General features: G+C 42.6%; 1 protein-coding gene across 2 annotated transcripts; it reads right to left on the bottom strand.

Annotated features, from left to right (window-relative positions):
• Positions 1 to 2,163: 2,163 nt before the first annotated feature.
• Positions 2,164 to 20,043, bottom strand: LOC115050110 (ras-GEF domain-containing family member 1C). 2 transcript variants are annotated; one of them, XM_029512847.1, is made up of 14 exons: positions 19,678 to 20,043; positions 8,365 to 8,577; positions 8,033 to 8,155; positions 7,704 to 7,841; positions 5,892 to 6,113; positions 4,761 to 4,835; positions 4,114 to 4,215; positions 3,487 to 3,589; positions 3,319 to 3,398; positions 3,126 to 3,221; positions 2,925 to 3,020; positions 2,721 to 2,844; positions 2,528 to 2,600; positions 2,164 to 2,438 (listed from the first exon to the last, which is right to left on the bottom strand). In XM_029512847.1, exons 2-14 carry the CDS (start codon positions 8,569 to 8,571, stop codon positions 2,414 to 2,416), a joined length of 1,464 nt encoding a protein of 487 aa, XP_029368707.1. In that variant the 5' UTR covers positions 8,572 to 8,577; positions 19,678 to 20,043; the 3' UTR covers positions 2,164 to 2,413. The 2 variants fall into 2 exon arrangements, with proteins under 2 accessions (XP_029368707.1, XP_029368708.1); XM_029512848.1 differs by having other exon boundaries at positions 4,114 to 4,212.
• Between the last annotated feature and the right edge of the window lie 4,451 nt (positions 20,044 to 24,494).

Genomic DNA, 24,494 nt, shown 5'->3' with positions numbered 1-24,494 from the left:
ACTTAAGAACAGTCCTCAAGGAAATTCACTTCATTATTGTCCACCCATGCCCGTAGTGTATGAATTCGTTCCAACAGAAAGGCAAATTAAACATCCATCCCATAGCTAAAGTACATAGCTAATGTTAACTTTTGTGCTGACATCAGATAGTTCTCCTCACCAGTAATAAAAGCATTGGTCATAAAAAAAAAAAAAAAAAAAAAAAAAGCATTGGTCATGTTACTACTGTATCCACGTGAATATTGAACGAAAGACCCTATTTTATGAGTCATGAATGAATCAGCCATTCCTACACAGACTATATGCAGCAGCAAGACCCGTTTGTGAACAAATCTGAGCCTGTGCGGACTACAGAAACAAGAACGAATCACCCACTTAGATGACTTGTCAAGTCATACAAAAGATTAGTTCCAAATGAACGACTAGTTCACGAATGACACATCGCTAGAAAGTCAGCAGCACTCAACCTGGTTGTAAATCCTTAGGTTGAGAAGAAGGAAATTAATCAAACCAAGTGATGTCATAAACGAAATTAACTGCTGGCATTTATCTTAGACCAGGTTATTTTTATTCAAGCCTTTTAAGGAACCAGTAACCATTTTTGCACCAATGTTGAAGCCAAAAGGTGAGAACTGAGCTGCTCACAGTATAGTGTGTAAACGAAAAACCAACTCAATTGTATTATGAAAAAAGCAGAACTGATATCCTGAAAGCAACTCATTAAAAACATATGTTCAACACAGGCAAAGTTTTATTAAAACACGTCGTCACCTTGAATGGCGGGTTTGACATCAGATCTCTGGCTTTCTACTGTCTTGAGTTGTCTGGAGAACATGTTACATTAAAAGAAATTTTGTTGATGACAAATGAGGGTGAATTAAAGTCAGTCTGTTAATAAGAGGAAAGGTGCTTCTTAAGAGAAAACACTGACATCAATTAATTATAGCAAACTCAGCAAGACTTTTCAAAAAGCTCATAATTACATAGTTACCAAACCCTTTCCCGTTCCATTCCTCCCTCCCAGCCCAACCCTCAAGATGGCCCCTAAATCACAACAGAACTGCCAAAAACAAAGCTCAGAGACAACCCCACAAAACGATAAACAACACATTTCAAGTCAGAGGAACCTGAATTATCATGACAACCAGTGATTCATATGGCACAAGTTTCCGTCTTTACTTCTTTAGACAGACGAAAGTCTCTTAATTCATCATTGTCCTTCCATTGAATGCATCAACACATCAATACAAAGTTTGTGTTGCAGTAGTATTCTTTACAAGGTGGATACACTTAATGCCCCTTTAAAAACACCCGTCATCGCATGCCATTAGACTTCATTTTCAAGAAAGGAAAGTTACAATAAAAACTATACATCTGTCAGCACAGAAATCTCCATAAATATATCAGACAACTGAATGTCAGTCAGAGAAAACTTCCTGAAGAGCAGAAAGATGAGGGATAAATGTCACCTGTACACGATCTACACCTGGCCTGGCTGTGACCTATACTGTTATTTTGTTGCATTAATGGCACAATACATTTAAAAGGAGTAAACACTTTCTTATGAGTTTGTAGTCACCGCCCAAACACTTTCCCAAATCAAATGAAAAATAAATACAATCACAAGAGGAGATGACAAATTAAACAGTTCTCTAGTCATTCTCATGCAAAACAACATAGTGACAACCTGAACAGACATGAATGCATGGAGACATACACACTCCCATCCATAAAAAGTACACGTGAGATGAACTGCTAAAATGTCATCTTCTGTTGTCCCAGATATACACACTGATTCCATTCCATCAGTAGACCTATAAAATTTGACAACTGATGTGGGCTAGCCAGCGCCCTTCAAATCACTGTAAGTTTCGTTACAGTACATTACAACTAAAAGGGAAAAAGTTAGTTAAATACCTAGACAGGGCTTTGGACCAACGGAAAGACAAAGAAATAGGGAGAGGAGCAAATGCAAAAAACAACTTTTGTATCAGTAGGAATTGAACCTTATAAAGTGGTTTCCCCTGTAACTGTACTTTCTATAGTAGTAAACATATCTTCACAGAGTAAACACACATTGAGAGGACTGGGGAAGGAGAAGCTCTATCCCTCTCCAACATACTATACCTCATCTCTGATATGCAGCAAAGGCATTTTGTTCCAGTTTTTTTAGCTTAACATTTTAAATTCTCTATTTTGTTGGGTTGATTTTTAATTCTTTTTTTTTTTTTTTTTTAAGCTTTTTGTTATTTTTGCACTCTTGTTGATGAATCCTGTTCATCATGTTCCCCCCCACCCATAATTTCTTCATAGAAAAACACCTAAGTACCAGCTAGGCTCCTTCACAGTTCATTTTAGTGCAGTGAGATCACATGGTCCCTCGCTGATGGGAGGATTAGCTGCCGTCCACGCCTCATGTCTTTCCCAAAACGTTAGACCTGATTGGAGAGATGAGATACTGATGAAGGAAGGTGCGTCTATATAGGCTCGGTAACATCTTTGATTTCATGTCTGTTATGAGTCTTACCTGAGTGCTTTCCATCTGTCCTTCTCTACCTGGTTCTCAGGACTCTCACTCTCATAGGATGCCAGGTACAGTCCTGGTGAAGAATGACAGTAAAACATTGATGGCTTAAGAAGGTGTCAGCAATTACAAATAATACTTAGATGAGCATTCTACTAAGTGTTCTTAAAATGAAAGCAACATGGTACGTTCTCACCATCCTCGCTGAAGATTGGAGCAGTGTGGAGGTAGTGCAGGATGGCCCGATCCTCCTCAAAGGGACACTCCACCTGTTTCCACGTCATGAATTCCCCCACCTGTCGTGCTAGCTCCATGAATTTCTAAAACACAAAACTGTGCTAAGTAGATGCTTTTCGTATGATTACATGCAACAGGATCAGGGGAACAGAGATGGCCTAACCTCAAAGTTGACGTGGCCATTGGGCAGCCGATTGGCACATCCTTCATTCAGGAAATAAATGTCTTTAATCAGTAGACTGAAGAAGGGAATCACAATCTGTGGAGGGGAAAAAGATTGAGAAATATTGAAAAAAAATCGGCACAAAGATGAATATAAATGGCTGAATCAATGCCAGCATGCTTTCATGGCGTTGAGGCGTACTCTTTCTCTGTTGCTGTTGGCAGTCTGAGAGCGATGGGCGGCCCCTCTCAGGGCAGTCCTGTAGTTATAAAAATTTCCTGTAGGATCCATCTGATGCTGTCAGAGCAATTGGCAACAAGCAAAACAATGTCAGCTTCAAGTTATGACTTGTGCTTCTCAGTGTCTTCCATACTTCTGGCTGCATTATGTTTACCTCTAGAATGAAGAATTTGGCAGTCTTGGCTTTGCCCCATGTCTTCTTCAGCCGAGACACAGGACTCATGTTCATACCAGCTACATTAGGAAATGAATTTGAACAATTAATATCATTTTGGGCAGGAAAATTCTCCATAATAATCATATATGACAAAGTTAGACTCACAGATGATGGCCATGAGAGAGTTGAAGTTTCCAATGTTAAAACACTCCCGGGCAACATCGATGAAGAACTCGATCACCTGGGCTCTTTGTTTTTTCTTTGCTGGCTGCAAAAAAGAGACACCAGCAACACTTAATATTCCCGAGTGAATGTTGTCTCTGTGTGTAAAGATACCAGCACAGATTGTTAATCACTCCTGCTCAGTGAGAGTATAGTAAAGCAATGTCACCATTAGGGGGCAGTGATGCTCTATCGCCACTAAACTGCTTTCATCTACTTACGACAATGAAAGGCCACTACAGCATGAAATTATTCCAGATATTACTCAAACATTAAATGAGTAAAAAAATGTGAAGAAATTGTTCTCCACTCCACTCTGCAGAATATACACAATACATAAAAATAAGCAACCTCTTTTCCTACTTTGTTTTTATTTTAGTTCTTGATTAAAGTTTTTTATTTATTAATTTATTTGTAAATCAGTGGTCGTTCTATTTTTAAGTCAGAGTAAGTGTTCCTCATCTTTGCAAATGTTTCACAATGAGTATTTTTTCAATCCTGTCCTGTATTTTTATCTTTGACTCATGTTGGAGAAATTTGTTACCCAGTTTACCAGCATTTTCTACTCACCATGCAGATCTCAGTAGCTACCAGGTAACACAGTCTGTTGAACCATCTGACATAAGCCTCCAGGTTGGAAGTTTTCTTCTTCTGGTCACTGAAGCATGGCTGCTGATGATACACACACAAGTGAGTATAAGGAGTGTTACCATTGGGAATGTCTCTAATTAGTCTCATATCTACAGGCTGAACCCCTACGTGAGTGTAAATGACAAAAACTGTGAGCTGTGTGCTGAAATCAATGGAGAGCAGGTGAAGAGAGACGGCAGCTGAATTCAGAAATAAGCACACAGGATGAGTGACATTGGATGGAAGAGAAATTGAAAGTATTCATCTGAGAGGTCAGACAAAGCACTTGTGTGTGCGAGTCACGGCTTGTGACATGACAGTGCTATGCTGTTTGTGACCTTTTGACTCGCTGACCTCTGTTTGGCCCCTTAAGAAGCAAATCCTGATCAGACCTCAGACATCAACAACACAGTAGACAAAGCTTTTCACTTTTCACTTTGATATCTGTTCTAACAAAACAAAAGTGATAATATGGATAGAAGCTATTCAGATTATGGGTTTCCACTGATATGGCAATACATAACATCAAGCTAACTTTAGAATTCATAGTCCTGTTATAATGAAAACAATCTGAATTAAAAACCTACCTGTGTTCCATCCAGTGGGTCTTTCTGAACAAAGGCTTGGACAAACTCCTCTGGTCCAATATGACTCAAATGTTCCTGGAGTGCACACACACACACGCAAGCACACGCACAGAGACACACAGACGAGTGTAGTCTCATTAATAATTCTTTCATTTCAGTAATGGAAGTCAATCAATAAAGGAAAGTAATGACTCATCGACGTGACTTATTGGAATCATATTTCTTAAGAGTGACACTTGAGACAATATTCAATTCTATTAAAAGACAACTGTGCAGGCATATGTATGTGCAAATCAAGTCATTAGACCCTTCACAACTCATGATGTAATCCAAAATAGTGCCGCAAAAACACATACATGCAGGCCCAAACAAGACAAAACATGGCAGCTAATTCTTTTGAATGAGAATTAATATGTCACTAAAACCTACGATGTAATGAATTGCTGTATATGTGCGCTCTACATTCTTGTCTGTCTCTAGCTTTCTTTCTCCTCTTGTCTGTGTGTGTGTGTGTGAAGCTGTCAGGTCGCATATATCCACATTGGTTTTATCCCCTTTGTTTGAGGCCCCAGGCACATCAGTGACTTCTGGGGTGATGTCACCGCTCAGACAAGTGTGCAAGCTCAGACACACACCCACACGCAGACGCACACACCCACACAAACACTACCACCCCCAGACACACGTGCCCACATGAAGACGCATGAACAGACTGAAGGCCCTATTCATGCAGTGTGAGGCACAGTGCAAGAGATCCTTTTGTTCATGTTTGTTTCATTGTATTATTCCCTTTGTTGTGGAGTCTAGTTAGTGTTGGAATAGCTGACAAGAAATATTCAAGGTTACACTACAGCAACCTTCAAATAAGAGCACAAAATCAAGTGTTTCTGCCGATCTCAGTTTGCTACTGTACCAACCGTCATCTTTCTTTTGTTCTCTCTGTCATTTATTATTGTCCTCATTGTCCTCTTTTCCGTCCTTATTCTCCATAGTTTTTTTTTATCAAGTGTTTATGTCTTCAACATGAAGTAAATTTTCACTCATAACTTCGCCATACAACTCAAATGTCCTCGTTATAATTTTTTACCCTGACCTCTCTCTAACCCATACTTCTCTCCTCCCTCTCCTCACCAGCTCCACGTGGGTGAGCTGCTGTGCCAGAGTGTACGGATCACTGCAGATGGAGAGCATGTCCTTCTGGATGGGCGGAGGCTTGGTCTTGAAGGCCACTAGCTTGTCAGAGATGGAGGAGGCATTGAGGGAGACCTTGACGATGCTCTCTTCCCCCTGGCTCATCAGGGCCAGCCTCTGGCTCAGCTTCTGCAGCACTTGATTCAGGGTTTTCCAGTACGCCTGCAGAGGCGAGGCGGGGCAAGGCGAGGAAAAGAGAGGAGAGGAGAGAGTGCTGTCAATAATGACTTTAATGAATAATTTATTAATGCTTGATAGATGAGTAATACGTGCAAATCAAAAGAACGTCTGTGCTGCCAGCTTGGCAGCCCGTATCGCTGTGCTTTATTCTCCATCCAAGGAGGCTTTCGCTGAAATCAATACAAGTTAACAATACAATTGTGCAGTAACATGCATGTACAAATGCATGTGACTACAGAGAGGATTTATTTACTCCATTCATCCAACAGCATTATTTAGTCGTGACATAATTATTGGAGGGGAAGTTTCCCAGTACATGTGATAGTTTAGATCATAATAAAAAAAAAAAAAACAACTTAATAATAATGTAACAATCTGTACTGGACTGTAGTGCATATGGAATACATTTTACTTTTACTACTGGAGGCCGATTTCAGTGTTTCTCCATCATTGCTGCCAATATGCTTTGTCCAACTCTGTCCGTCTGTATGTTGTGAGTTTACTTTAGCTTAATAGCTTCATGTATGCACTGTGTCTGAGCACTTAAGTGCTGCTGAGAATGAAGACATAGCTGGAAACTTTGAACTCCTATGTGTAAATTACCTCATTAATTGTATCACTGTTTGACCGTTTGCTGAAAACCTTTAATCTCCAAAACATTACGATGTAAGTAGAATATTTTTAGCACAAAGGCAGTGCATTTGACTACTATCTGAAGGTGTTTGAAATTATTTAATGAGCTCAAGAATTTAAAGAATAATCTAATTTTTCAGTTGAACTAAAAACGTTTTCGAGGTTTTCACCCGGCAGCTGGGAGGTGCAGGAATGTGTGTTTCTGTGCCTCTTCCTCCAGATGAGTGGTCACAGAAGCCGTTAGGTCAGTCTGTCTCACAAATGACCCAGAGCCACAGCCCCCACAAGCATGAACACACTCACTCTCTTACACACACACACACACACACACACACACACCCATGTTGCAGACAGCCAGCTGCAAATAGCAGCACATTCATCACCACCTGCCCTTCCCTTCTTTCTGTCCTCTCCTCACCTATCTCCATTCCTCCCAGTCATCCAGTCGCCTCCACCCTCTTCCACCTACTCTTCCTCTGCTCTCTGTGCCCCCATATCCCATCCCCCCATTTTCTGTCCATCCATCTCCCTCCCTCTATTTTCCCTTGAGGCTGTAGATGGAACCACTCCTCTAATATCCTTCCTTCCTCTCTCCACGACTGTAATATAAGATTGTGTAACACAGCCAGGTCTACTCACCCTACACTGACACTCTGACTCCTTCCACCATCCCACCTCAGTGGTAGCGATGATAAGTGAATGTAACTCTCCATCCGAGTATTTCACACTACTGCTACAGTTTATGAGGATGATAATGGCTATAACTATATTGTGGTTTAAAAATCACAGTTGTTTTTTTTTTTTTATGAAGCTGACAAGTATTATGCAGCTGAGGGCCTCTTAACTGTTATATTTTTTTTTAAATGTAACACTACTAGAGTACAGATGACTTGTGTATTATATTTATGGTATGAGTACAGTTCCATGCCATTGGTGTACCTCATCACATGGAGCTATCCTGTGGATGATATCTTTCAGATATCCAACCATCTTCTCATCCCTGAAGTCAGAGGGAAATGTCTCTGTCCATTCTGTCAACAGCTGCAGGATCTTGGGACCAAACTTGCGAACTTTGGCCTGTTGAAGAAGTGAAGAGCTTTCAGACTGTTCTCTATTTGTGATACAAAACAAAACACTATAATCAAGTCAGCAATTTGGCAGAGAATTTGTGGTTACGGTTGACATGTGGACACCAACACATCTGCACATTTTTTTCTATCTGCCTGTGTTCACGGCAGTTAAGTGTTTGTGTGTGGTGCAGTGCTGACCGTATCAAGTGGGCTCTGATCCAGCTGCTGCTGTTTGATGCACAGCTCACACACTCTGGCCAGCAGCTCCGGAGGAGGGATGAACAGACGAGCACTCAGCAAGAAGGTAAACACATAGGCTTTCTGTCAAAGGACAGAATGAGACACTTCCTAAGACACATCCACCACATCAATAAAAAACACTGCAGATTGCTGTAATTAAAGGAAGCAGAATAGCAAATTTAAACAGAGACACAGGTTTGATAATCTAATTGGCATTGTCACTATAAACTGAAATTGACTCTGATGGAGGTGACACAAAACAGTGGTTTAACTGTGGTATTTCAGTTTACCTCAGGGTAGTAATCGGCAGTGGGCACCAGATTCTGGATAAGAGTTTCCAGGGAAGCAGAGGTGATGGGGGGCCCATCGGCAAGGCAAGCCCCAGGCCCCGGGCCCTCCTGTGGGGCCTCCTCCTCCCCAGGCTCAGCACAGGCCAAATGTGGGCTGAAGCCACTGGGAGTGGTGAACATGGTGCCTGAGCACACAGTCTGGGGCATTCCTCTCTAAAATAAAGAAAAAACCTGTCAGCATTCTGTATTGACAGAATAAGGAAGAAGGAAGAAAAAAGGAAGAAAATTGAGGGAGTAATTCATTTTAATTTGGGAAGAGGAAATGAATGCAGATTTAGCACAACTAATGCACCTTCTGTAGTTAATCATACAGTGACACAGAGCAGAAAAAAATGGCTCACTAAAAAGATTAAAATTTATTCTCAAGAATTTTTTACATTTTATAATCAATCATTTTTAAATGTTTTTCATAAAAAAGGTAACAATGTAATGTGGTGCTAAGTTCACTATCAAAGTTCACATCATCATTTCTTTCCACAGTAGTGCTCGGAAGACGACCAAACTTGCCAATGAAAAGGAAGTAAAAGTACTTATTCTATTTCTTTTCACATTCCTCTTTTTGTCATCTCAGGGTACCATCTCAAATTATCTTTATTTCTTCCCAGCGACACACTCATCCTCTCTAAGTGATGACCCACTGCCATCATCGAGGGATACGATACAGAACACCATCTCCACTCAGCAGTCGCCCCAATCTCCCAAATCAACGAGACAGAAGCAGAGGAGCGAATGAAAATGTGGGTCACTCAGTCATTGTGGAGACTGTTGCTGCACAAAAGTGATGGTGTGGCCTCTATTTGTTCCCGCCGCTGCATGTCTTTCCCTTTAAGAATGCTTCAGGTTACACTTAAAAAATTCAACTTGTTCTTTCTCTCAATGGAACAACGCTGCAGTTGTAGTGGAGCACTGTGCTGCACGCTAGAGTGGAGACACTACACGAACAGAGAGTACTGTGATCCTCAGAGTGCACTTACCACCATCCCTCATCTCCTTGATCTCATCTGCATGTATCTGATTAATCAGAGACCCCTTTCCATTAACAAATTTTAAAATAGCAAGGAGGAGGCAGGAGAAATATTGCAAAACTAAATTATTTTTTTTAAATGGCAAATAGCATGTAATGCATTTGGTTTTTGTCCAAATTTGACATTAATATGTCACTGCTGTGCTCTTGCTCCCTTTGACCAAACCCAGCTTCCTTGCCTGCAGGAGTCAGAAGAAGAGCAGCAAACCCACATGCCAACAGTGAGACCTTGAGCAACACACAGGAAGTTATTTCTGATCTAAACACACCATATTCTTCCTGCTGTTTGTGGCTCGGACAACTGCCAAGGGCCCTGCCTAAACATACACAGGCACTAATGCTGACTGATAAACAGCAGGAAAGCAGGAGAGCTGAGACAAGTTTCCCATTACTCTAAGAAAAAGTAACGCCACAACATGACCACATCAACAATCGCCCCAAATCACTAAAGGGAACCTGGTCGGTATTTGCTACCTTCTCTGGTGACCTGAAGGTATCCCATTGCACCTTCCTCACCCATCAGCCAACTATATGAAGAGGCATTTTGGGTACCTTCAGTGGAAGGTCAGGCACACTCTGGTGTGCATGAGTGTCGCATGTCTCAAGTTTCCTGTGTGAAAAGTTCTTCTTCCTATTTCCGTCCAAATGAGCACTGACTCATGTACCTGTCCACACCTAGACATATACCAACGCAGACAGGTGTGCAAAAGACGTGTCGGGGGGTCTGTGTTTACAGCGTTCCTTCCTATTCACACAAGTGACACCCATGCCGATATCTCACAATATATGCTGTGGTTGACAGGGGCTGACATTTTCAGGTCTGTTGCTGAGAACTATAATCATGGTTCCTCACAGCACACGACACTGTGATACACTGACAAACACCCTGTAGGTGGCTCCAAATAAGTGTTAACTAAGCAGATGATATTCAGGGCATTTGATTGAGCCTTTTCTGTCTGAAAACTCACAGATGCAAATATGAGTGACTCTTCCTTCCCTGAACTTGAATTGGCTTTTAAATTCCCTATTTTTCAGAATTTGACACAACCATATAATCTCAGTTGAAGGGTTAGGGTTAGTTACCATAGTCCAAATTGCAATTCTAAAATGCCCTTCATATAATCTTACATCTGTTTTCCCCCAATCGTCACTGTTTTCGTAAGAGATGAGCCTGCGGTGTTCTTGCAGAAATCTCCTCTAGATTGGATAACAGGGGAACAACATGGACCCATAAACAGAGAAACCAACAAACCTAACAATCCTCTACAAGCTTTACGGTAACTGGAAAGAATTTATTTAATGTTACGACTGACGGGAAGACAAAGTCTGCTGAGCTTAAGGAGTCTGTGGGACTAAATCCAGGAGTTTATCTGCAAGTCATCTCATGCAGATACACACCCGACATCCCATGTTTATCTCTTTGTATTCATATATGTACGGGAGCGACTGGTGGTTTTATTGTACGTGCTCAAACTGCCAATGATTCACTTATGAATCTTCACTCCCCATATTTCTCCTCATTGCCTCCGCCCCTCATCTTTCCTCAGGCTCTGATATATCAGTCCATAATATCGCTGCCTCGGTCAGTCCTACAGTCCTGCAGTCTGAAAGAAAACGGTCAGTCCGGTAACTCCTGTAGAAGTTTCTTTACTGAAGCATAAACCAGCCATGAAACTACAGAGTTTGATTTAGCATCACAATAATGTGGGAGTTAGACAAAAAGAAAAGGAAAAAAAGACCAGCAGCTGCTGTTGGTAACAAATGACGGTAAGGAAAGCACATTGACAATAAAATGTCATTAACAATATAACACTATATCCAGTGAAACTGATTTTAATAGGACATCCAGGTTCTAACCGCCTGTGTATTCGTGTTAACTGAAGGTTTTAGAGAAAAGTTCAACATTTTTTCCAGCCTTGAGAATCACTTGGACGTCTTTACAATAACTCCAACTTGTGTACAAACATCGAGTCGTATGTTGTGTTTACATGATAAACAATATCCAATAAATAATAAAGAGCAGTCTCATAGAAGGTGAAGAAAAGCCAGCAACACGCAGACTCAGTAATGTCACTGATGCAGCAATATGCAATGATGTTCACGAACATGAGCGACTCTGTGCTGCTCATATAAGGTTGTCGGAGCTGAACCGCTGAGTAAGCAGTGATTGATTATAAGTGAGTGCCATTTGTTATGAGTCGTAGCTTAATTTATAGGAAGAATATTGCATGAGTTCCTCTTAAATCACATATATAGTTTGACTTGTCAGTCTAAAGTTGAAATTTTCAAGATCTTGTTGGCTTGTTTTACCTTTTGTGACATTCCCATGTTGAGATGGCAAACACGAGCTGAAACCTCAGCCTACTTCCCTTTTAAAATGTCATGGATGGCCTCTGCTTACACTTACTTTTATTATTTCATTTCTCATTCTTTACCGCTTATCCATCTGGGTTACTTTTATTATCATTCTCTTTCATATAGTCACCAAAAAGTCATTCTCAGTTGCACTCAGCGTGTGACCTGTCTTCAGACACCCATCTCCCGTCAGCACTGCAGAAAAAATAAACACACATTGAGAAACAAGCAGCTAAGAACAGGTGAGGGTAATGGCGTGTGCTCTAATCCCCCTGAGATCTCCTGCAGCCAGCGAACGGAAACCCTGCACTGTCTAGACAGCTGGGGGAGTGTCATTGTTCATGGCCTAACCAGCGTGCATGTGTGCGTGCGTGTGTGAGTGAGTTAGTGTGAGTGGGTGCTTGATTGAGTGAGTGTGTGTTTTTGTGATTTTTTTCAGACTGTTATCGTTGCCATCAGGGGATCCGCGTGCTTTGTTCTATCATGATTAACAGAATGGCACTGTCTAGAGAGACAGTCTTTATCAGCACCCTTGACTGTCTAGCTGTGTGTGTGTGTGTGTGTGTGTGCGTCTGTGTTGTACGCCATGATGAAACAATAACATTCCTGACACAACCCAGCAGTAAGCAGCTTCCACACTCTGTTTTGTAGTAGCCATCACCACATCAGTCTCTGTAAAACCTGTTTCACCACATTAATAGTGTTACTCACAGCTACCTGTGTGAGTGTGTGTGTGTTGAGAGAAAAAGTGAAACAGCTGCTGACAAATCAGTTCTGCTACTTAGGAATTAATGGATGAGGACAATCAATTAGCAACAGCTCTCCATTATGACTGAAGTGGCTTTTTCAGAGCAAATCAAACCATTGTCTGACCTCTACCATTAAGGAGTCAAAGGTCAAGGTTCTTTGGTGGGAGCACATGGAGTACAGTGGCAGCTTTGTTGGCTTCCACAGTCCTCCATGGCCATTGCTGTGATGATGCTGTGCTGCTTGGCTCAGTTTCAAGCCTACATACAGCCTTTGTCTGCTAAGGAAACATTTTTAAAAAGGTCCTGAAGAAAAAGATTCTCAAGGATGCAATAATTCTGTCACAATTGACTTTGATTTATTGACGCTGCTGGCCATGCCTATTGATCATCAGAAAAAATGGACATTAGGGACAATGATCCTCCCTAAAGATCTATATCCGATAGTAGCACCAATAGACTGGACTCTTTTCTTAACATGCTAAAGGAGGATCTATATCTCTAATGAATAACACTGATAGTATAACCATTTGAACTATTGTATCCATTTTAAATAGCAATTTTATCTTCGTTTATTAGTATTCCTCTCAAGCATTAACACATTTCCAAAGCAGTCTTAATGACATGGTTTATATCCAAAAACCCATTCATTCTACTCCTCCACCAGCAGTCCTATTCAAACTGATAAGATCCTCCTGATGGCAGGCTTAATCAGCTGTGGAGTAAAAGATCAAACATATAGATACATATTGATACTGAGAAACCCCACAGAGCAAGACTTACTATGCTTCAAAATGTGATGCATGCTATTCTTAGAGAAGCAGCACATCATCAAAGTTGAGCTGAGCACGTATCCAGCATGGGTATTGCAGCAATGTTTTGTTTTCTTTTTGTGGCTGCTTCCTGGTTTAAGACACCACAGTTAGAGGAAGGCATAAAAAAAGACTGAGGTGAAAAAACAACATCTCCTGCCTCGCTTGGGGGTACGATGAGTATCAGAAAAAGATGGCAAGGGTAGACAAGAAATGTGGGCGGGCTGTAAAGAAAGGGTGAGCAGGTGATATTCTCCCCCAGGGTAGTGTGCAGATAGTCGAGGCTCTCTGAATGATAAACTTGCCTCCTGCAACAGTCACTTCAACTCTTCTCTTTTTTTTCGCAGGCTCCATCATCTGACAGCCCCCAAACGCCAACTAATTTACATATTCCAACACTTGTCAAATTTTGGAGCCTAGCTGTTCGCTCCTTTAACACTTGCAAATTTCAACTCTTCATCTATTTTGAGACTGTGTTCTAAAAAGACGATTCTGGAATATTTTTGGCCCTGACACTGTTTTACGTGCCTTAGAGCATTGAAGCTCTGGCCTAAATTTTTTCATCATGTTCTTTGAAAGCTGAAATGATACAACCAGAGAAATAATGGAGTATTGTCATAATGACACAGGCTTAAAAGAAAGTAGACACCTCTTTGTCACTCGGCCTCTCATTTCTCATGTCCCTTAACTTCCTCCTTCCTCCTTTATGTCCCTCTCTACGCCCTTCTTTCCATTTAGCGCCGTCAGGGCGTCTGCACAGATGGCCCTGCAGCAGCCTGCTCTCCCACTGGGAGCTGCTGGCATGGGTGGGTTTTGGCCCTCTGCCCCTACCATCATCCCCAGTCTTTACAGGAGCCCAAAAGTGTATTGGTGTCCAGTCTGAATGCCGAGGTACAGGGGGCGAGCCAATCTGCCTGCTTGGCTGCACAGTGACTATTTGGCACGGCTGACAAGAGAGAGCACAAAATACCACACATATGTCACCGCGCGGGCTTCACGAAAAAATCTTACCAGTCCACTTTTGTTAGTTAATGGTGTGTGTGTTTGGAGAGTAGTGAAGCTGAAAACAAATGTGCTCATTGTATCTTGGAAAAACACATGCATGCACACTTGCACCCACACAGCAGCTAAACACAGGATTGAGTTACAGCGGAGGCATTCCAGCTCCCCACCCATACCCCAGCCTCCTTCTGCGGTACAAGCCCTGACGGAGGTCAGGAATCGCCCTCAATGGGGCTTAGCAAGGTTGTACTTCCCAAAACCCCTTTTATTGGAGTTCTGATGTATTATCCCATCAGGGTCAAGCTGGCATCCTAACACCTGCTCCTCTTGCACCAGCTCCATCAGTCCGTGCGAAAAGTTCAGTGGGAATTCTCCTCCATGAGCACGCCCTGCGCACATGTGTAGCCATCCTCATTCCTGAGCCAGTTTGGACACAGCTGTGTGCATGTGTGTGTTTGGGGCTCTGTTTATATATGTGCTCGCACATGGGTTGAGGAAATCAGAGTGTATCTAAGTCCAAGTGAAGTAAGTCCTTGGCCATGCTGACAATAACTGCTGCTCTCTTAAGACAAGATGCAAAGACTGTTTCACAAGAGAATGTTCATAAGTTTAATTGCTAAAGTCGCTAAACTGTTATGGCGCAAAAATGTACATGTATATAGAGTCAAGATCTACATTACTCAACACAATCATCCAGGGGGGCAGTGTATACTTTTGAGACCAACTCTAAGGGTTGAGCACCATTATCTACGGACTCCAATTTGAAATCACTTTACAAGCATGAAAAATACTGAATCTACTCCCTTGGTTTAACAGGGATGAAAATGGTGCACTAAAATGAACTGAATGGCTGTGACATGCGATGGGTCTGGGCAATCTAACATGTTTCTCAGAGATAATTGGAGCTGAGCAGAGATTGGCTCGTAGCGAGCACATTGTGCATCTGAGCCCTAAGTGCCCTAAATCTGTCATTCATGATGGTCATATTGCTTTCAAAAACAGTTATGTATTATTCATCACATTCCAATTTACCACCAGCCATTCATACAATGCTCATGGGAAGAGAGTCGGACATGAGTGTTTTTGTCCCAGCCCTACACGGGAATCATTTTCAGCATCAGAATTGACAAGAGAAATGATCAGGTCATCAAGTGAATGGACAAATATGAAAAGAAAAACTGGTGGTGTGGCTGAGAACATCCAGACAGAAAGGCTGAATGAAACAATGCCCATGTGCAGCAACCTCATTGGTCCTTCAGGCGCTTCATCCAAACACCCACTCAGTATTGTATTACTCTCAATTAAACCGCCACAACAACCGCTGCAAACTGATGAGCGAGACGGTACCAGATGCAAATCTAATAACCAGACGTTACTAATTTCATCAAGATTGTCTACTTTTCTGTTAGCGTACATCTATCTGTTCATTACAACCTGAACGGGCAGAGGCCACACTGTGTTACTGATGTATGAGCTGTGTCGGAGCTGCAATTAGTGAGGTTGGATTGCAGAGTCCAGCCTGCTCATGACATGTATTTTGATATGATTAGCGATACGGAGGTCTGGACTATGCTTCACTGATCTGCATCTAGCTGATTCATGCCGATATTTAACAGAGATTTCAAATCTTGATGCCTCATCTGTTAAAGCTTTTTGGAAGAATGTTTTGGAGGACATGGTACCCACTCATACACTATAAGAGAGATTCCCGATGCTTTCTCATTTTCTATGCATTTCTGATTGTAACAAGCAGTTCTCTAAATTACAGCTGCACCGTTCCACCATTTACTAGTTCTGACGGGAAATTTAAGTTTCAGTGCTGAGGGACCAAAATGGTCCATGTCTTCAATAAAGTGCATTTCTTTGTTCATCACGCATCTTGGGTATTCCAGATCCTACATTGTCTTTACACTTTTGTATTGTGTTGCACATATGTTTCTTTGTACATGTGCACAATACAAACCAACAAAAACTGCAAGACATACACAGCTTTTCTCAAGGAAACAGTTGATTAACTGATTAATTATATAAAATCAAACCATCTCAAATGCTTCTCATTACCTAAACATCAGCGCAAAGACTCAGATTTAGAATGAGAATAAGTATTATAGAATTAAGTCGCTACCAAATAAAATCTTGACAAAAGAAAATACCAAAATATTGTTCCTAATAAAGTTACTTTAACAGAAGAACTCAGTGGGCACTGTTGGGGAACCCTTTTCTTTATTTGAAAATTGGAGACATATGTTTTATTAGTACTCAGGTGGGCAAAGGCTTGTAAGCCTGATAAAGCAAATATACAGGCAGCCTGTTTCTGACAGAGTAATCTATATGCTTACTCCTGTGGTTTATTTAACACAGACGGGATCTAATCATATCCCATTACCTTTTGGACCGAGACAATCCATACTCACAGACCATCAATAGCTGCCCAGATGACAGCATGTAGGGCATGGGGAGACAGCTGAGACCAGCTCTGGAGAGTCTTTCCAAGGAGTCAACGCTCCTGTTGGGAGGTAATTAGATGCCTGTTGAGTCCCCACACTCCCTCTTCTGTCTTTTGTTCCATGAGAAATCCTTCTTCCAATGCCCCCTCTCTCTCTTTTGCCTTTTCTCTCTTTTCATCTTTCGCTTCCATGACAGAGAATTGAGCTGTGACTGAGTGAATCCACACATGAACCTTGTCTGCCTTGACCTGTCAGTGAGATGACTCTCATCATCCCCGTGTCACTGTGCAAAGGTGCAGAGCAGCCAAATGACACTCAAAGGCCTGTCAGATACACAGGCCATCACAATGGACTCTCCCTTAAAAAAAAGGAACCCTGTGCTTGAGATAAGGATCAGTTTATGTAAGATATGAAACAAATGCCAATAAACTTGAATCAAGCACGTACAGCATTCTGTTGAAGTTAGTTAATTTGTTATGCCAGAAAGGGAATTTCCCAAATATGTAAGAATAGTTATATGATGCATGAATAGAAGGGGGAAGGTTTTCCTCTGTACCACTCTATATTTCGTACTATTTCTACATTTGTTATTTTTCATGGCTATGTCATTTTCCCAAGTGGCCTTTTCTGAATTTACAAATGTCATAACTTCAGCCAAAAAAAAAAAAAAAAAAAAAAAAAAAAGGAACCAAAAAAAAATCATCCTGGGGACTCATGCCTGGGTCTCACGCCTATTCCAGCGTAGTATTAAGTGATGAAGTTTAGTTCATCTTCAAAAATCTGATATAAATTGGAATTTATCGTGCACAGGTTTGCCGGTGGGGTGCTATAGTGGATTCCTGTTTTGACTGCTCCACCACAAAGCAGTAGTGTCCATGTGACATGTCTTTGGAGCAAAATAGTTTATGATCCATGATTCCTCAGAATACACACACACACACACACACAAAGCTCCTTCCCCCATGCTTTCACACCCAGCCATAAAACTTGTGGTAGTGATAAAGCTGTCATTGCTACCACACTAGCAGCTACCATGTTTACATCCCTGTCGACCTGCACCAGACAGACCCTGCCCCTCTCTCCACACACGCACACACATTGACTGGCCTCCCACTCTTCTAACCTGCCTCTCTGTCTAACGTCAAACCAAATGATGCCCTCATTAACAGCATACCTGTTATTCTCTGCAGACCTGGCCTGAATTGGGGGGAACATGTGCCATAGTCAGTGTCTGTACCTGCAGATTTCTCACCAGCGTCTTCAGACAGACCCCTGCTCCAATGACTCATGCCTGTACAACCTGCACCTACTATGCTGTTAGAGCAAGCTGTCACTTCAATTCAATTCCATTATATCATGGAGGCTTTGTGAGCTCAGCGCTGACAGACTCAACCGAATGGATGAACCACGAACAAAGAATCGCACAGTATCTCATTCACTTCAGTAACCAATCAGAAGGTACCGATTGTGGCACAAGTTCAAAACAATTCACTCTTTATTCAGATGAGGTGAGTGGGGAGAGCTGAAGAACCAAAGTACAGTATGTCTTCATCTCTACAAAGGAAACACAACTGTTTGTTTTTCAAATCCCTATGGACACACAGCTATATTCTTCCAGTGGAGGTGAGAATGAGCAAGTAAACATTTCCCAGGGTTGCATCCTAAACAGAAGGAAGGGGTAAGGAAAGGGGAAGCTGGGCATGTGTTAGGGAGGTGGTGCGAGAAGCTCTGCTACAGCCTCCTGGTGTTCCATAGTGAGCGAGCACAGTCACGAAACACGATGCCCCGCTACAGCGCTCCCTTCCTGCCCGAGGGGTGGAGGAGAATACATCAGAGGGTGAGGGAGCAGAAGAGCCTCATGTGGTCATATAAACAATTTGGGCTAAGATTACTCCCCAGCCAACTGGTTTCTGACACAGCAGGTCTCACTTTCATGCACCTTGTGGTAAGCTGCATGACAGCAATAACAAATCCACTTGGTTTGTATTGGTAAGCTGTGCAAGCTGTTACATTGCCCTTGGGTGATAAAGCTGCTAACCTCTTCTTGGCTGCTTGCAGGGAGCTGATGCAGATTTTTTTTTTTTTTGCATCCAAAGAAAAATGGAAATGAGCAAAAATATCAACAGTGCCACACCTGTTCAGTCTGCCTTGAAACGAACCAATCCATTTAGGTGTACAGGGACTGAGGTGTTAAAGGAGGACGCAGGGGCGTTTGAGGAAAACCAGTTTTACATTTGGGGCTTCACTCACACCTCCATAATGGCACAACATGAGATAAACCTCACACTGAAAGCTGTGCGCGACGTTATTAACATGTGACATTTGTCCGAATTGTCAGTTGCCGCCGTCTTCATTTTCAGTGCAATCTACCGAGTGTCCCTCCTTCTCTGTGAATGTGGCCGTGGCTTTAGACGCAGCTACCAAAATCAGATGGACTCTCTCTCTCTCACACACACACACATACACATACAAACACACACACGCACGCCCTTACACCGACATGCACAGCGCCCATTGAAGCCACACCGGGATGTTTTCATCACAGTAGCGCGAGCGGCGGAAAGGAGTTATGATGTCATCACCGCCGCTCGTAAAAGTTGGTGTTATGACAGTGTGTACGTCTGTGGCTATGACGACACAATGTTTTGATCAAAATGCGTAGAAAAAAAGACGGGGGGGGGGGGGGGGTTAAGATACGCCCGTACAAACCGATACCCACGCACGCGGGCTGTGGGCGTGAGCGCAATCTCAATATGTTAATACGGTAGTAGTCAGGTAACCTTGCTTTTTTCAGCGGTGCAGCTACATTTCGTTGTATCTTTTGCAATGACAATAAAGGAATCTAATCTGATCTAAGACAGACTCACCAGCACTACACTTTGATCCCCATCTTTCACGCGTCTTGTATCCGACGTCAATTCGATCAGAGCGCCGATCCAGATACTCCCAAATTAATCGGCGTTCACGCAGACAGCCCGATCAGATGGCATCGGAGGGAAAAGTGCGGCGTTGGACTCCGGAGCCTCCAGTCGGATTGATGTGAAGTGGGAGGGGGGTGGGTCTGGTGGTCACAGCCGGTGTGAGCGTCCCGGCTCTGGACAGGTTTCCAAAAGGCGGACACGGATGGAGAGCACCGCCGCGAGGAGAAGCGCGTCCCTGAAGGCGTGGTGACCGTCCTCCCGTCCTGCGCCACGGAGACACGGCGGACAGCACAGCACATCCGCAAGTCCTCAGAACAAGTGGTTAACCCAGAGGAGAGCAGAGGAAACGGCTCACACTGCCGTCAAGGCCGGCAAAATAAGGCCGCTTCCGTCTGAGGTTTTCAAAATAAGATACTCGCTGACGGAGTGTAAGGCTCGTCAAATACTTCCGGCTGTTCTGTTACCTCCAGGCCAACAACTCCAACAACAATTTGTGTTGTTGTCACCTTCTAAGTTTACAGATAAGAACTCTGTATAAATATGCTCTATGTTATATGGCTATTATGAGTTATAGCTACTCATTGGCTAAATTAATGCAGAGGTAATTTGAACCATTTAGTATTCCATTAGAGTCTATGATATAATAGTGATTATAGCCAAGCGACATTGCTGTCAATCATCTTGTACACACACATAAATCCAGCCAAAAGGGTTAGGGTTAGGGTTATAAAATAGATTATCATTTGGGATCCAGGTATGATCATGACCAGCCAAATATGGCATTGTTTTGGTTGTGTATAAATTTTTCACATCTTCGGAAATTCGGTTGGTGCTAAAATGAGCATCAGTACTGGGCATTGATAGGTCATATCTTTTATTTTGAAGGTAAAATTGATCAGCCCCTCCAGATCAGAGGCCATGGTTCTCAGCAGGAAACCGATGGATTGTCTCCTCCTGGCTGGGAATGAGTTTTTGCCCCAAGTGAAGGAGTTTAAGTACCTCGGGGTCTTGTTCACAGGTGGGGGAACTTTGGAGCATGAGATTGGCCGGAGAATCAGAGCAGTGGGAGTGATAATGCAGTCGCTCCATCAAACTGCTGTGTGAGAATGCGAAGCTCTCAAGCTTCAGGTCAATCTTAGTTCCTACCCTCACCTATGGTCATGAGAACTGGATCATGACTGCAGGTACCGAAATGAGCTTCCCCTGAAGGGTGGATGGCTTCTCCCTTAGAGATGGGGTGAGGAGCTCGGTCATCCGAGAGGAGCTCAGAGTAGAGCCGCTGCTCCTTTGCATTGAGAGGAGCAAGTTGAGGTGGTTCGGGCATCTGGCAGCGATACCTCCTGGGCGCCTCCTTTAGGAGGTGTTCCAGGCACGTCCAGCTGGGAGGAGGCCCTGGGGCAGACCGAGGACCAGGTGGAGAGATTATATCTCCACTCTGGCCTGGGAACGCCTCAGGATCCCCCAGTCCAAGCTGGTGGATGCGGCCGAGGAGAGGGAAGTCTGGGGCTCCCTGTTGAAACTGCTACCCCCATGACCCGGCCTCAGACAAGCGGATGAAGATGGATGGATGGATGGTAAATTTGACATTCGGTAGTAGGTTGTAGCTGTCTTTCGGCCAAGAACAATTGTTTCCAAAAACTAACCTACACAAGCTGTCTCTCTTTCACACACAAAATTATAGAGCACCTTCTCGCAGGATGCTGCTTTGGATGTCAGCCCTAATTTACCTAATGGGAATATTTCAAGACTATGAAGCAACAGTATAATTTCTGTGCACCTCAGTAATGGTACACCTGTCAAGTGCAGTCCATCAGTTCACATTTATAGAGACTTGGTGATTTCAATTTCAATGTATGACAAATCATGAATGTTAATGAAGTATTCACATTTATTCTTTGATTGGGTAATGAGTCATCCTAATTGAATACAAGCTTCAGAAGAGTAAGGTCATCCGAATGGTTGTGGAATGATTACCAGAAATAACGAGCGCTTGAGTTCTCATTTATAATCTTGGAGCAAACCATATTACATTAACACGGCCTTGAGCGACACTCGCAAACTGTGATTCCTTAAAGAAAAGATCTGTCTCTGTGCACAACAATAAGACTCCGTGTCTGGCTGTACTTTATCAAGGAAGTAAATTTTAATGAATTCCATCAACCTAATTAAAATAAAAAAAATAAATAAATAAAAAATAAATCAATGAGGGAATGTGCAAAACCTCCCCACCTAAAGGAGATGAGAAACCAGATGGTTCAGGACGTGAGACAGTTGATAGTGTTCATCATAGCTTTTTTTTGCTGTTTGTTGATGGAAGTTATTGGAAGGTAGTAAACAATCTGAGGAGAAATGGGGCAGACGCAAGCGGAGAGAGGAATAAGCAAATGTGCAGATCGGTAAGTGTACTTGTTAGGTCATGAGGAGCTGTGTGTGAGCTGTTGTCTGTGGAGCGTTGGTGCTGGGGCCTCCTACATGAGGAGGAGGATGTGTGCATGAGAGAGAGAGTTTTATCTCTGTCATCTGCTGCAATATCTGACTGCCTGCCTCTCTCTCAGACACAGTCACGCACAAATGCTGAAACAGGTGCAGAGGGTCTTGCTATACTCTCTCATTGAGAAACTATTTACACAATTTGCTTGGTCATTAATATGCAGATTGTATGTAGCCCAGCTTTGTCTGCACCTCAAAATTAAAGGCCAGTGCTGACACCAGGGCAGGAAAAGGTGAAGTGAAAAGATAAGTGTTTTCAAGCCAAAGAGTGTATTTTGTATCCTGTCACAGCCGTCCAACCAAGCTCAACCAAATATCTTGGCTGCAACTTTCACTATGCCTTAGCTGTAATTTATTTCTGAATGGCACTGGGTGTGAAAGTAGTATTGGCAACGAACACGAGTCAATGCAGACTTTCTCATTTGTCCAAAATGGTTGCAAGAAAGGAAACTGTGTAGTAATTGTATGATCAGACAGCCAAAACTACACTCATAATTAAGACGTGAAGTAAAATAAACTCCCAAATGCCTGATCTGAACTGTTAACATACAATACAACCAAGTCCTCATGCCTAAATAAATTCTAGTAATGGCCAAGTGGTGATTCTCCATACTGAAACTGTGTGAACATATTAAGTGCACACACACACATGCACACATACATAAACAGCTCTGATTCATTGGGTACAATGAGGAACCACATGAAGTCAGTATTTTAGGATGTTTGTCAGTGCTTTAGATGTTCACTCAGTCTTTTCATGGGTTAGTTCCCCTTGCTGTGCGTGCGTTTGTGCAGTCACTTTGACAGAAGCCTCAGCTAATGATTACACAACAGAGCTGTGTTGTGGTTCCCCTGCTCAACTGAGAAAGGCTCTAGTTACAGTTTTTAAGGAGCTCTTCTTCAACAGCAGACAAAGCAGACAGAGGCACATTAAAATGTTTCACATTGCCTGTGCTGCTCACACTCCCCTGGCAGGCTCACATTGTACGCTGAAAGTGTTGCAGTATCAGTGACGGAGGCTGATTGCAGCACTCACGCTTACAATGTCTCAAAGTTTGTTTGCTCTCCCCTTCTTTTTTCAAAATCATTTGCATGCGGTATGTAACACCCGCATTGCGCCTTTATCAAAAGCTGTTGCTTGGTGCTGGGGTAGGGGAAGCGTTGTTCATAAATTTGAAAGTCACAGATTAAATCAAGCAGCAGTACAAATGTAGCTGAAAATTATGCTTTTGCAAATATAGACTTCGCACAACTACGGTGTGCAATACTAACACAACTATAAGTCAATTTTAGGAACAAGGCTCTCCCATTGATGCATTCTGGCTTAGGCCAGATGCTGAGAGGGAGAAGTAGCTGGTTGCAGTAGAGGTGACCTTGTGCAGAGTTAGGTTGTTACTTGGGTACTGTTTGACCCAAAGACACAGAGCAACGGTTGTAGAGCAAAGACCAAATATTAGGGCTTTCTCTTTCATCAGCCCTTCCTTTCTCTCTCTTGTTTTCTGCTTCTGTTTCTTCTTCACTTCACCTCTCTCATTCTTGAATATCTATTTCCTCGGCTCTGCTACAGAGCCGCCAACAATGCCTTTCCAGGAGTTAACTCATTATTAATGATTGCAAAAATGCCCCAAGACAACATTAAATTGTTTTTGCATCTGTTCGAAATATGACTAACTTCTAAATGGGGTTATAAGTTCTACTAAACATATTAAACTTTCACCCCAAAGCTATAAAAAACTAACACTCAACAAAGATGACCTATGATGTAACATGTAGATGGTCTGGTAGTCATTATACAGTAATGCTTACCCTTTTACCAACAGGATAAAGAGACAACTAGCTGCCAGAGTTTGAGACATTGTTACATTTAAAAGCATGAATGTGGGCTCAAAGATGTCACAGGACAGACTCCTGGAGCCTTTGAGAGACCTTTGTTGCCTGTCATTTGTTGGTCGACTGTTCCTAATGAAGAGTGAAAGCTAGCCAAAGTTTTATCTGCGCCAGATCCCAGTCTAGGCTTTCATCCCAGCCAATCAGGCCCCATTTACCTAGGCGCCTCTCTGTCTCTTCTGGCAAATCGCTTAGTCTGTACGCCACCCGTCCCGTGTCCCCCCTTTCAGAAGTGAAGGATAAACACTCTGAGGTGACAAAACAAGAACACTCTTTTGTGTTGGTTTAGGAGAAAAGGGGACCCTGCCTAACTCCCTCTCTGGCAGAGACGAAACTACGCAGATTAAATGAAAAGGCTTGAGAGGCCCAAAACAAGGGAAGAAATG

Source organism: Echeneis naucrates, chromosome 10 (assembly GCF_900963305.1).
Source record: "Echeneis naucrates chromosome 10, fEcheNa1.1, whole genome shotgun sequence".
NCBI classification, from domain to species: Eukaryota; Metazoa; Chordata; class Actinopteri; order Carangiformes; family Echeneidae; genus Echeneis; species Echeneis naucrates.
This window is presented reverse-complemented; position numbering and strand designations above follow the sequence as displayed.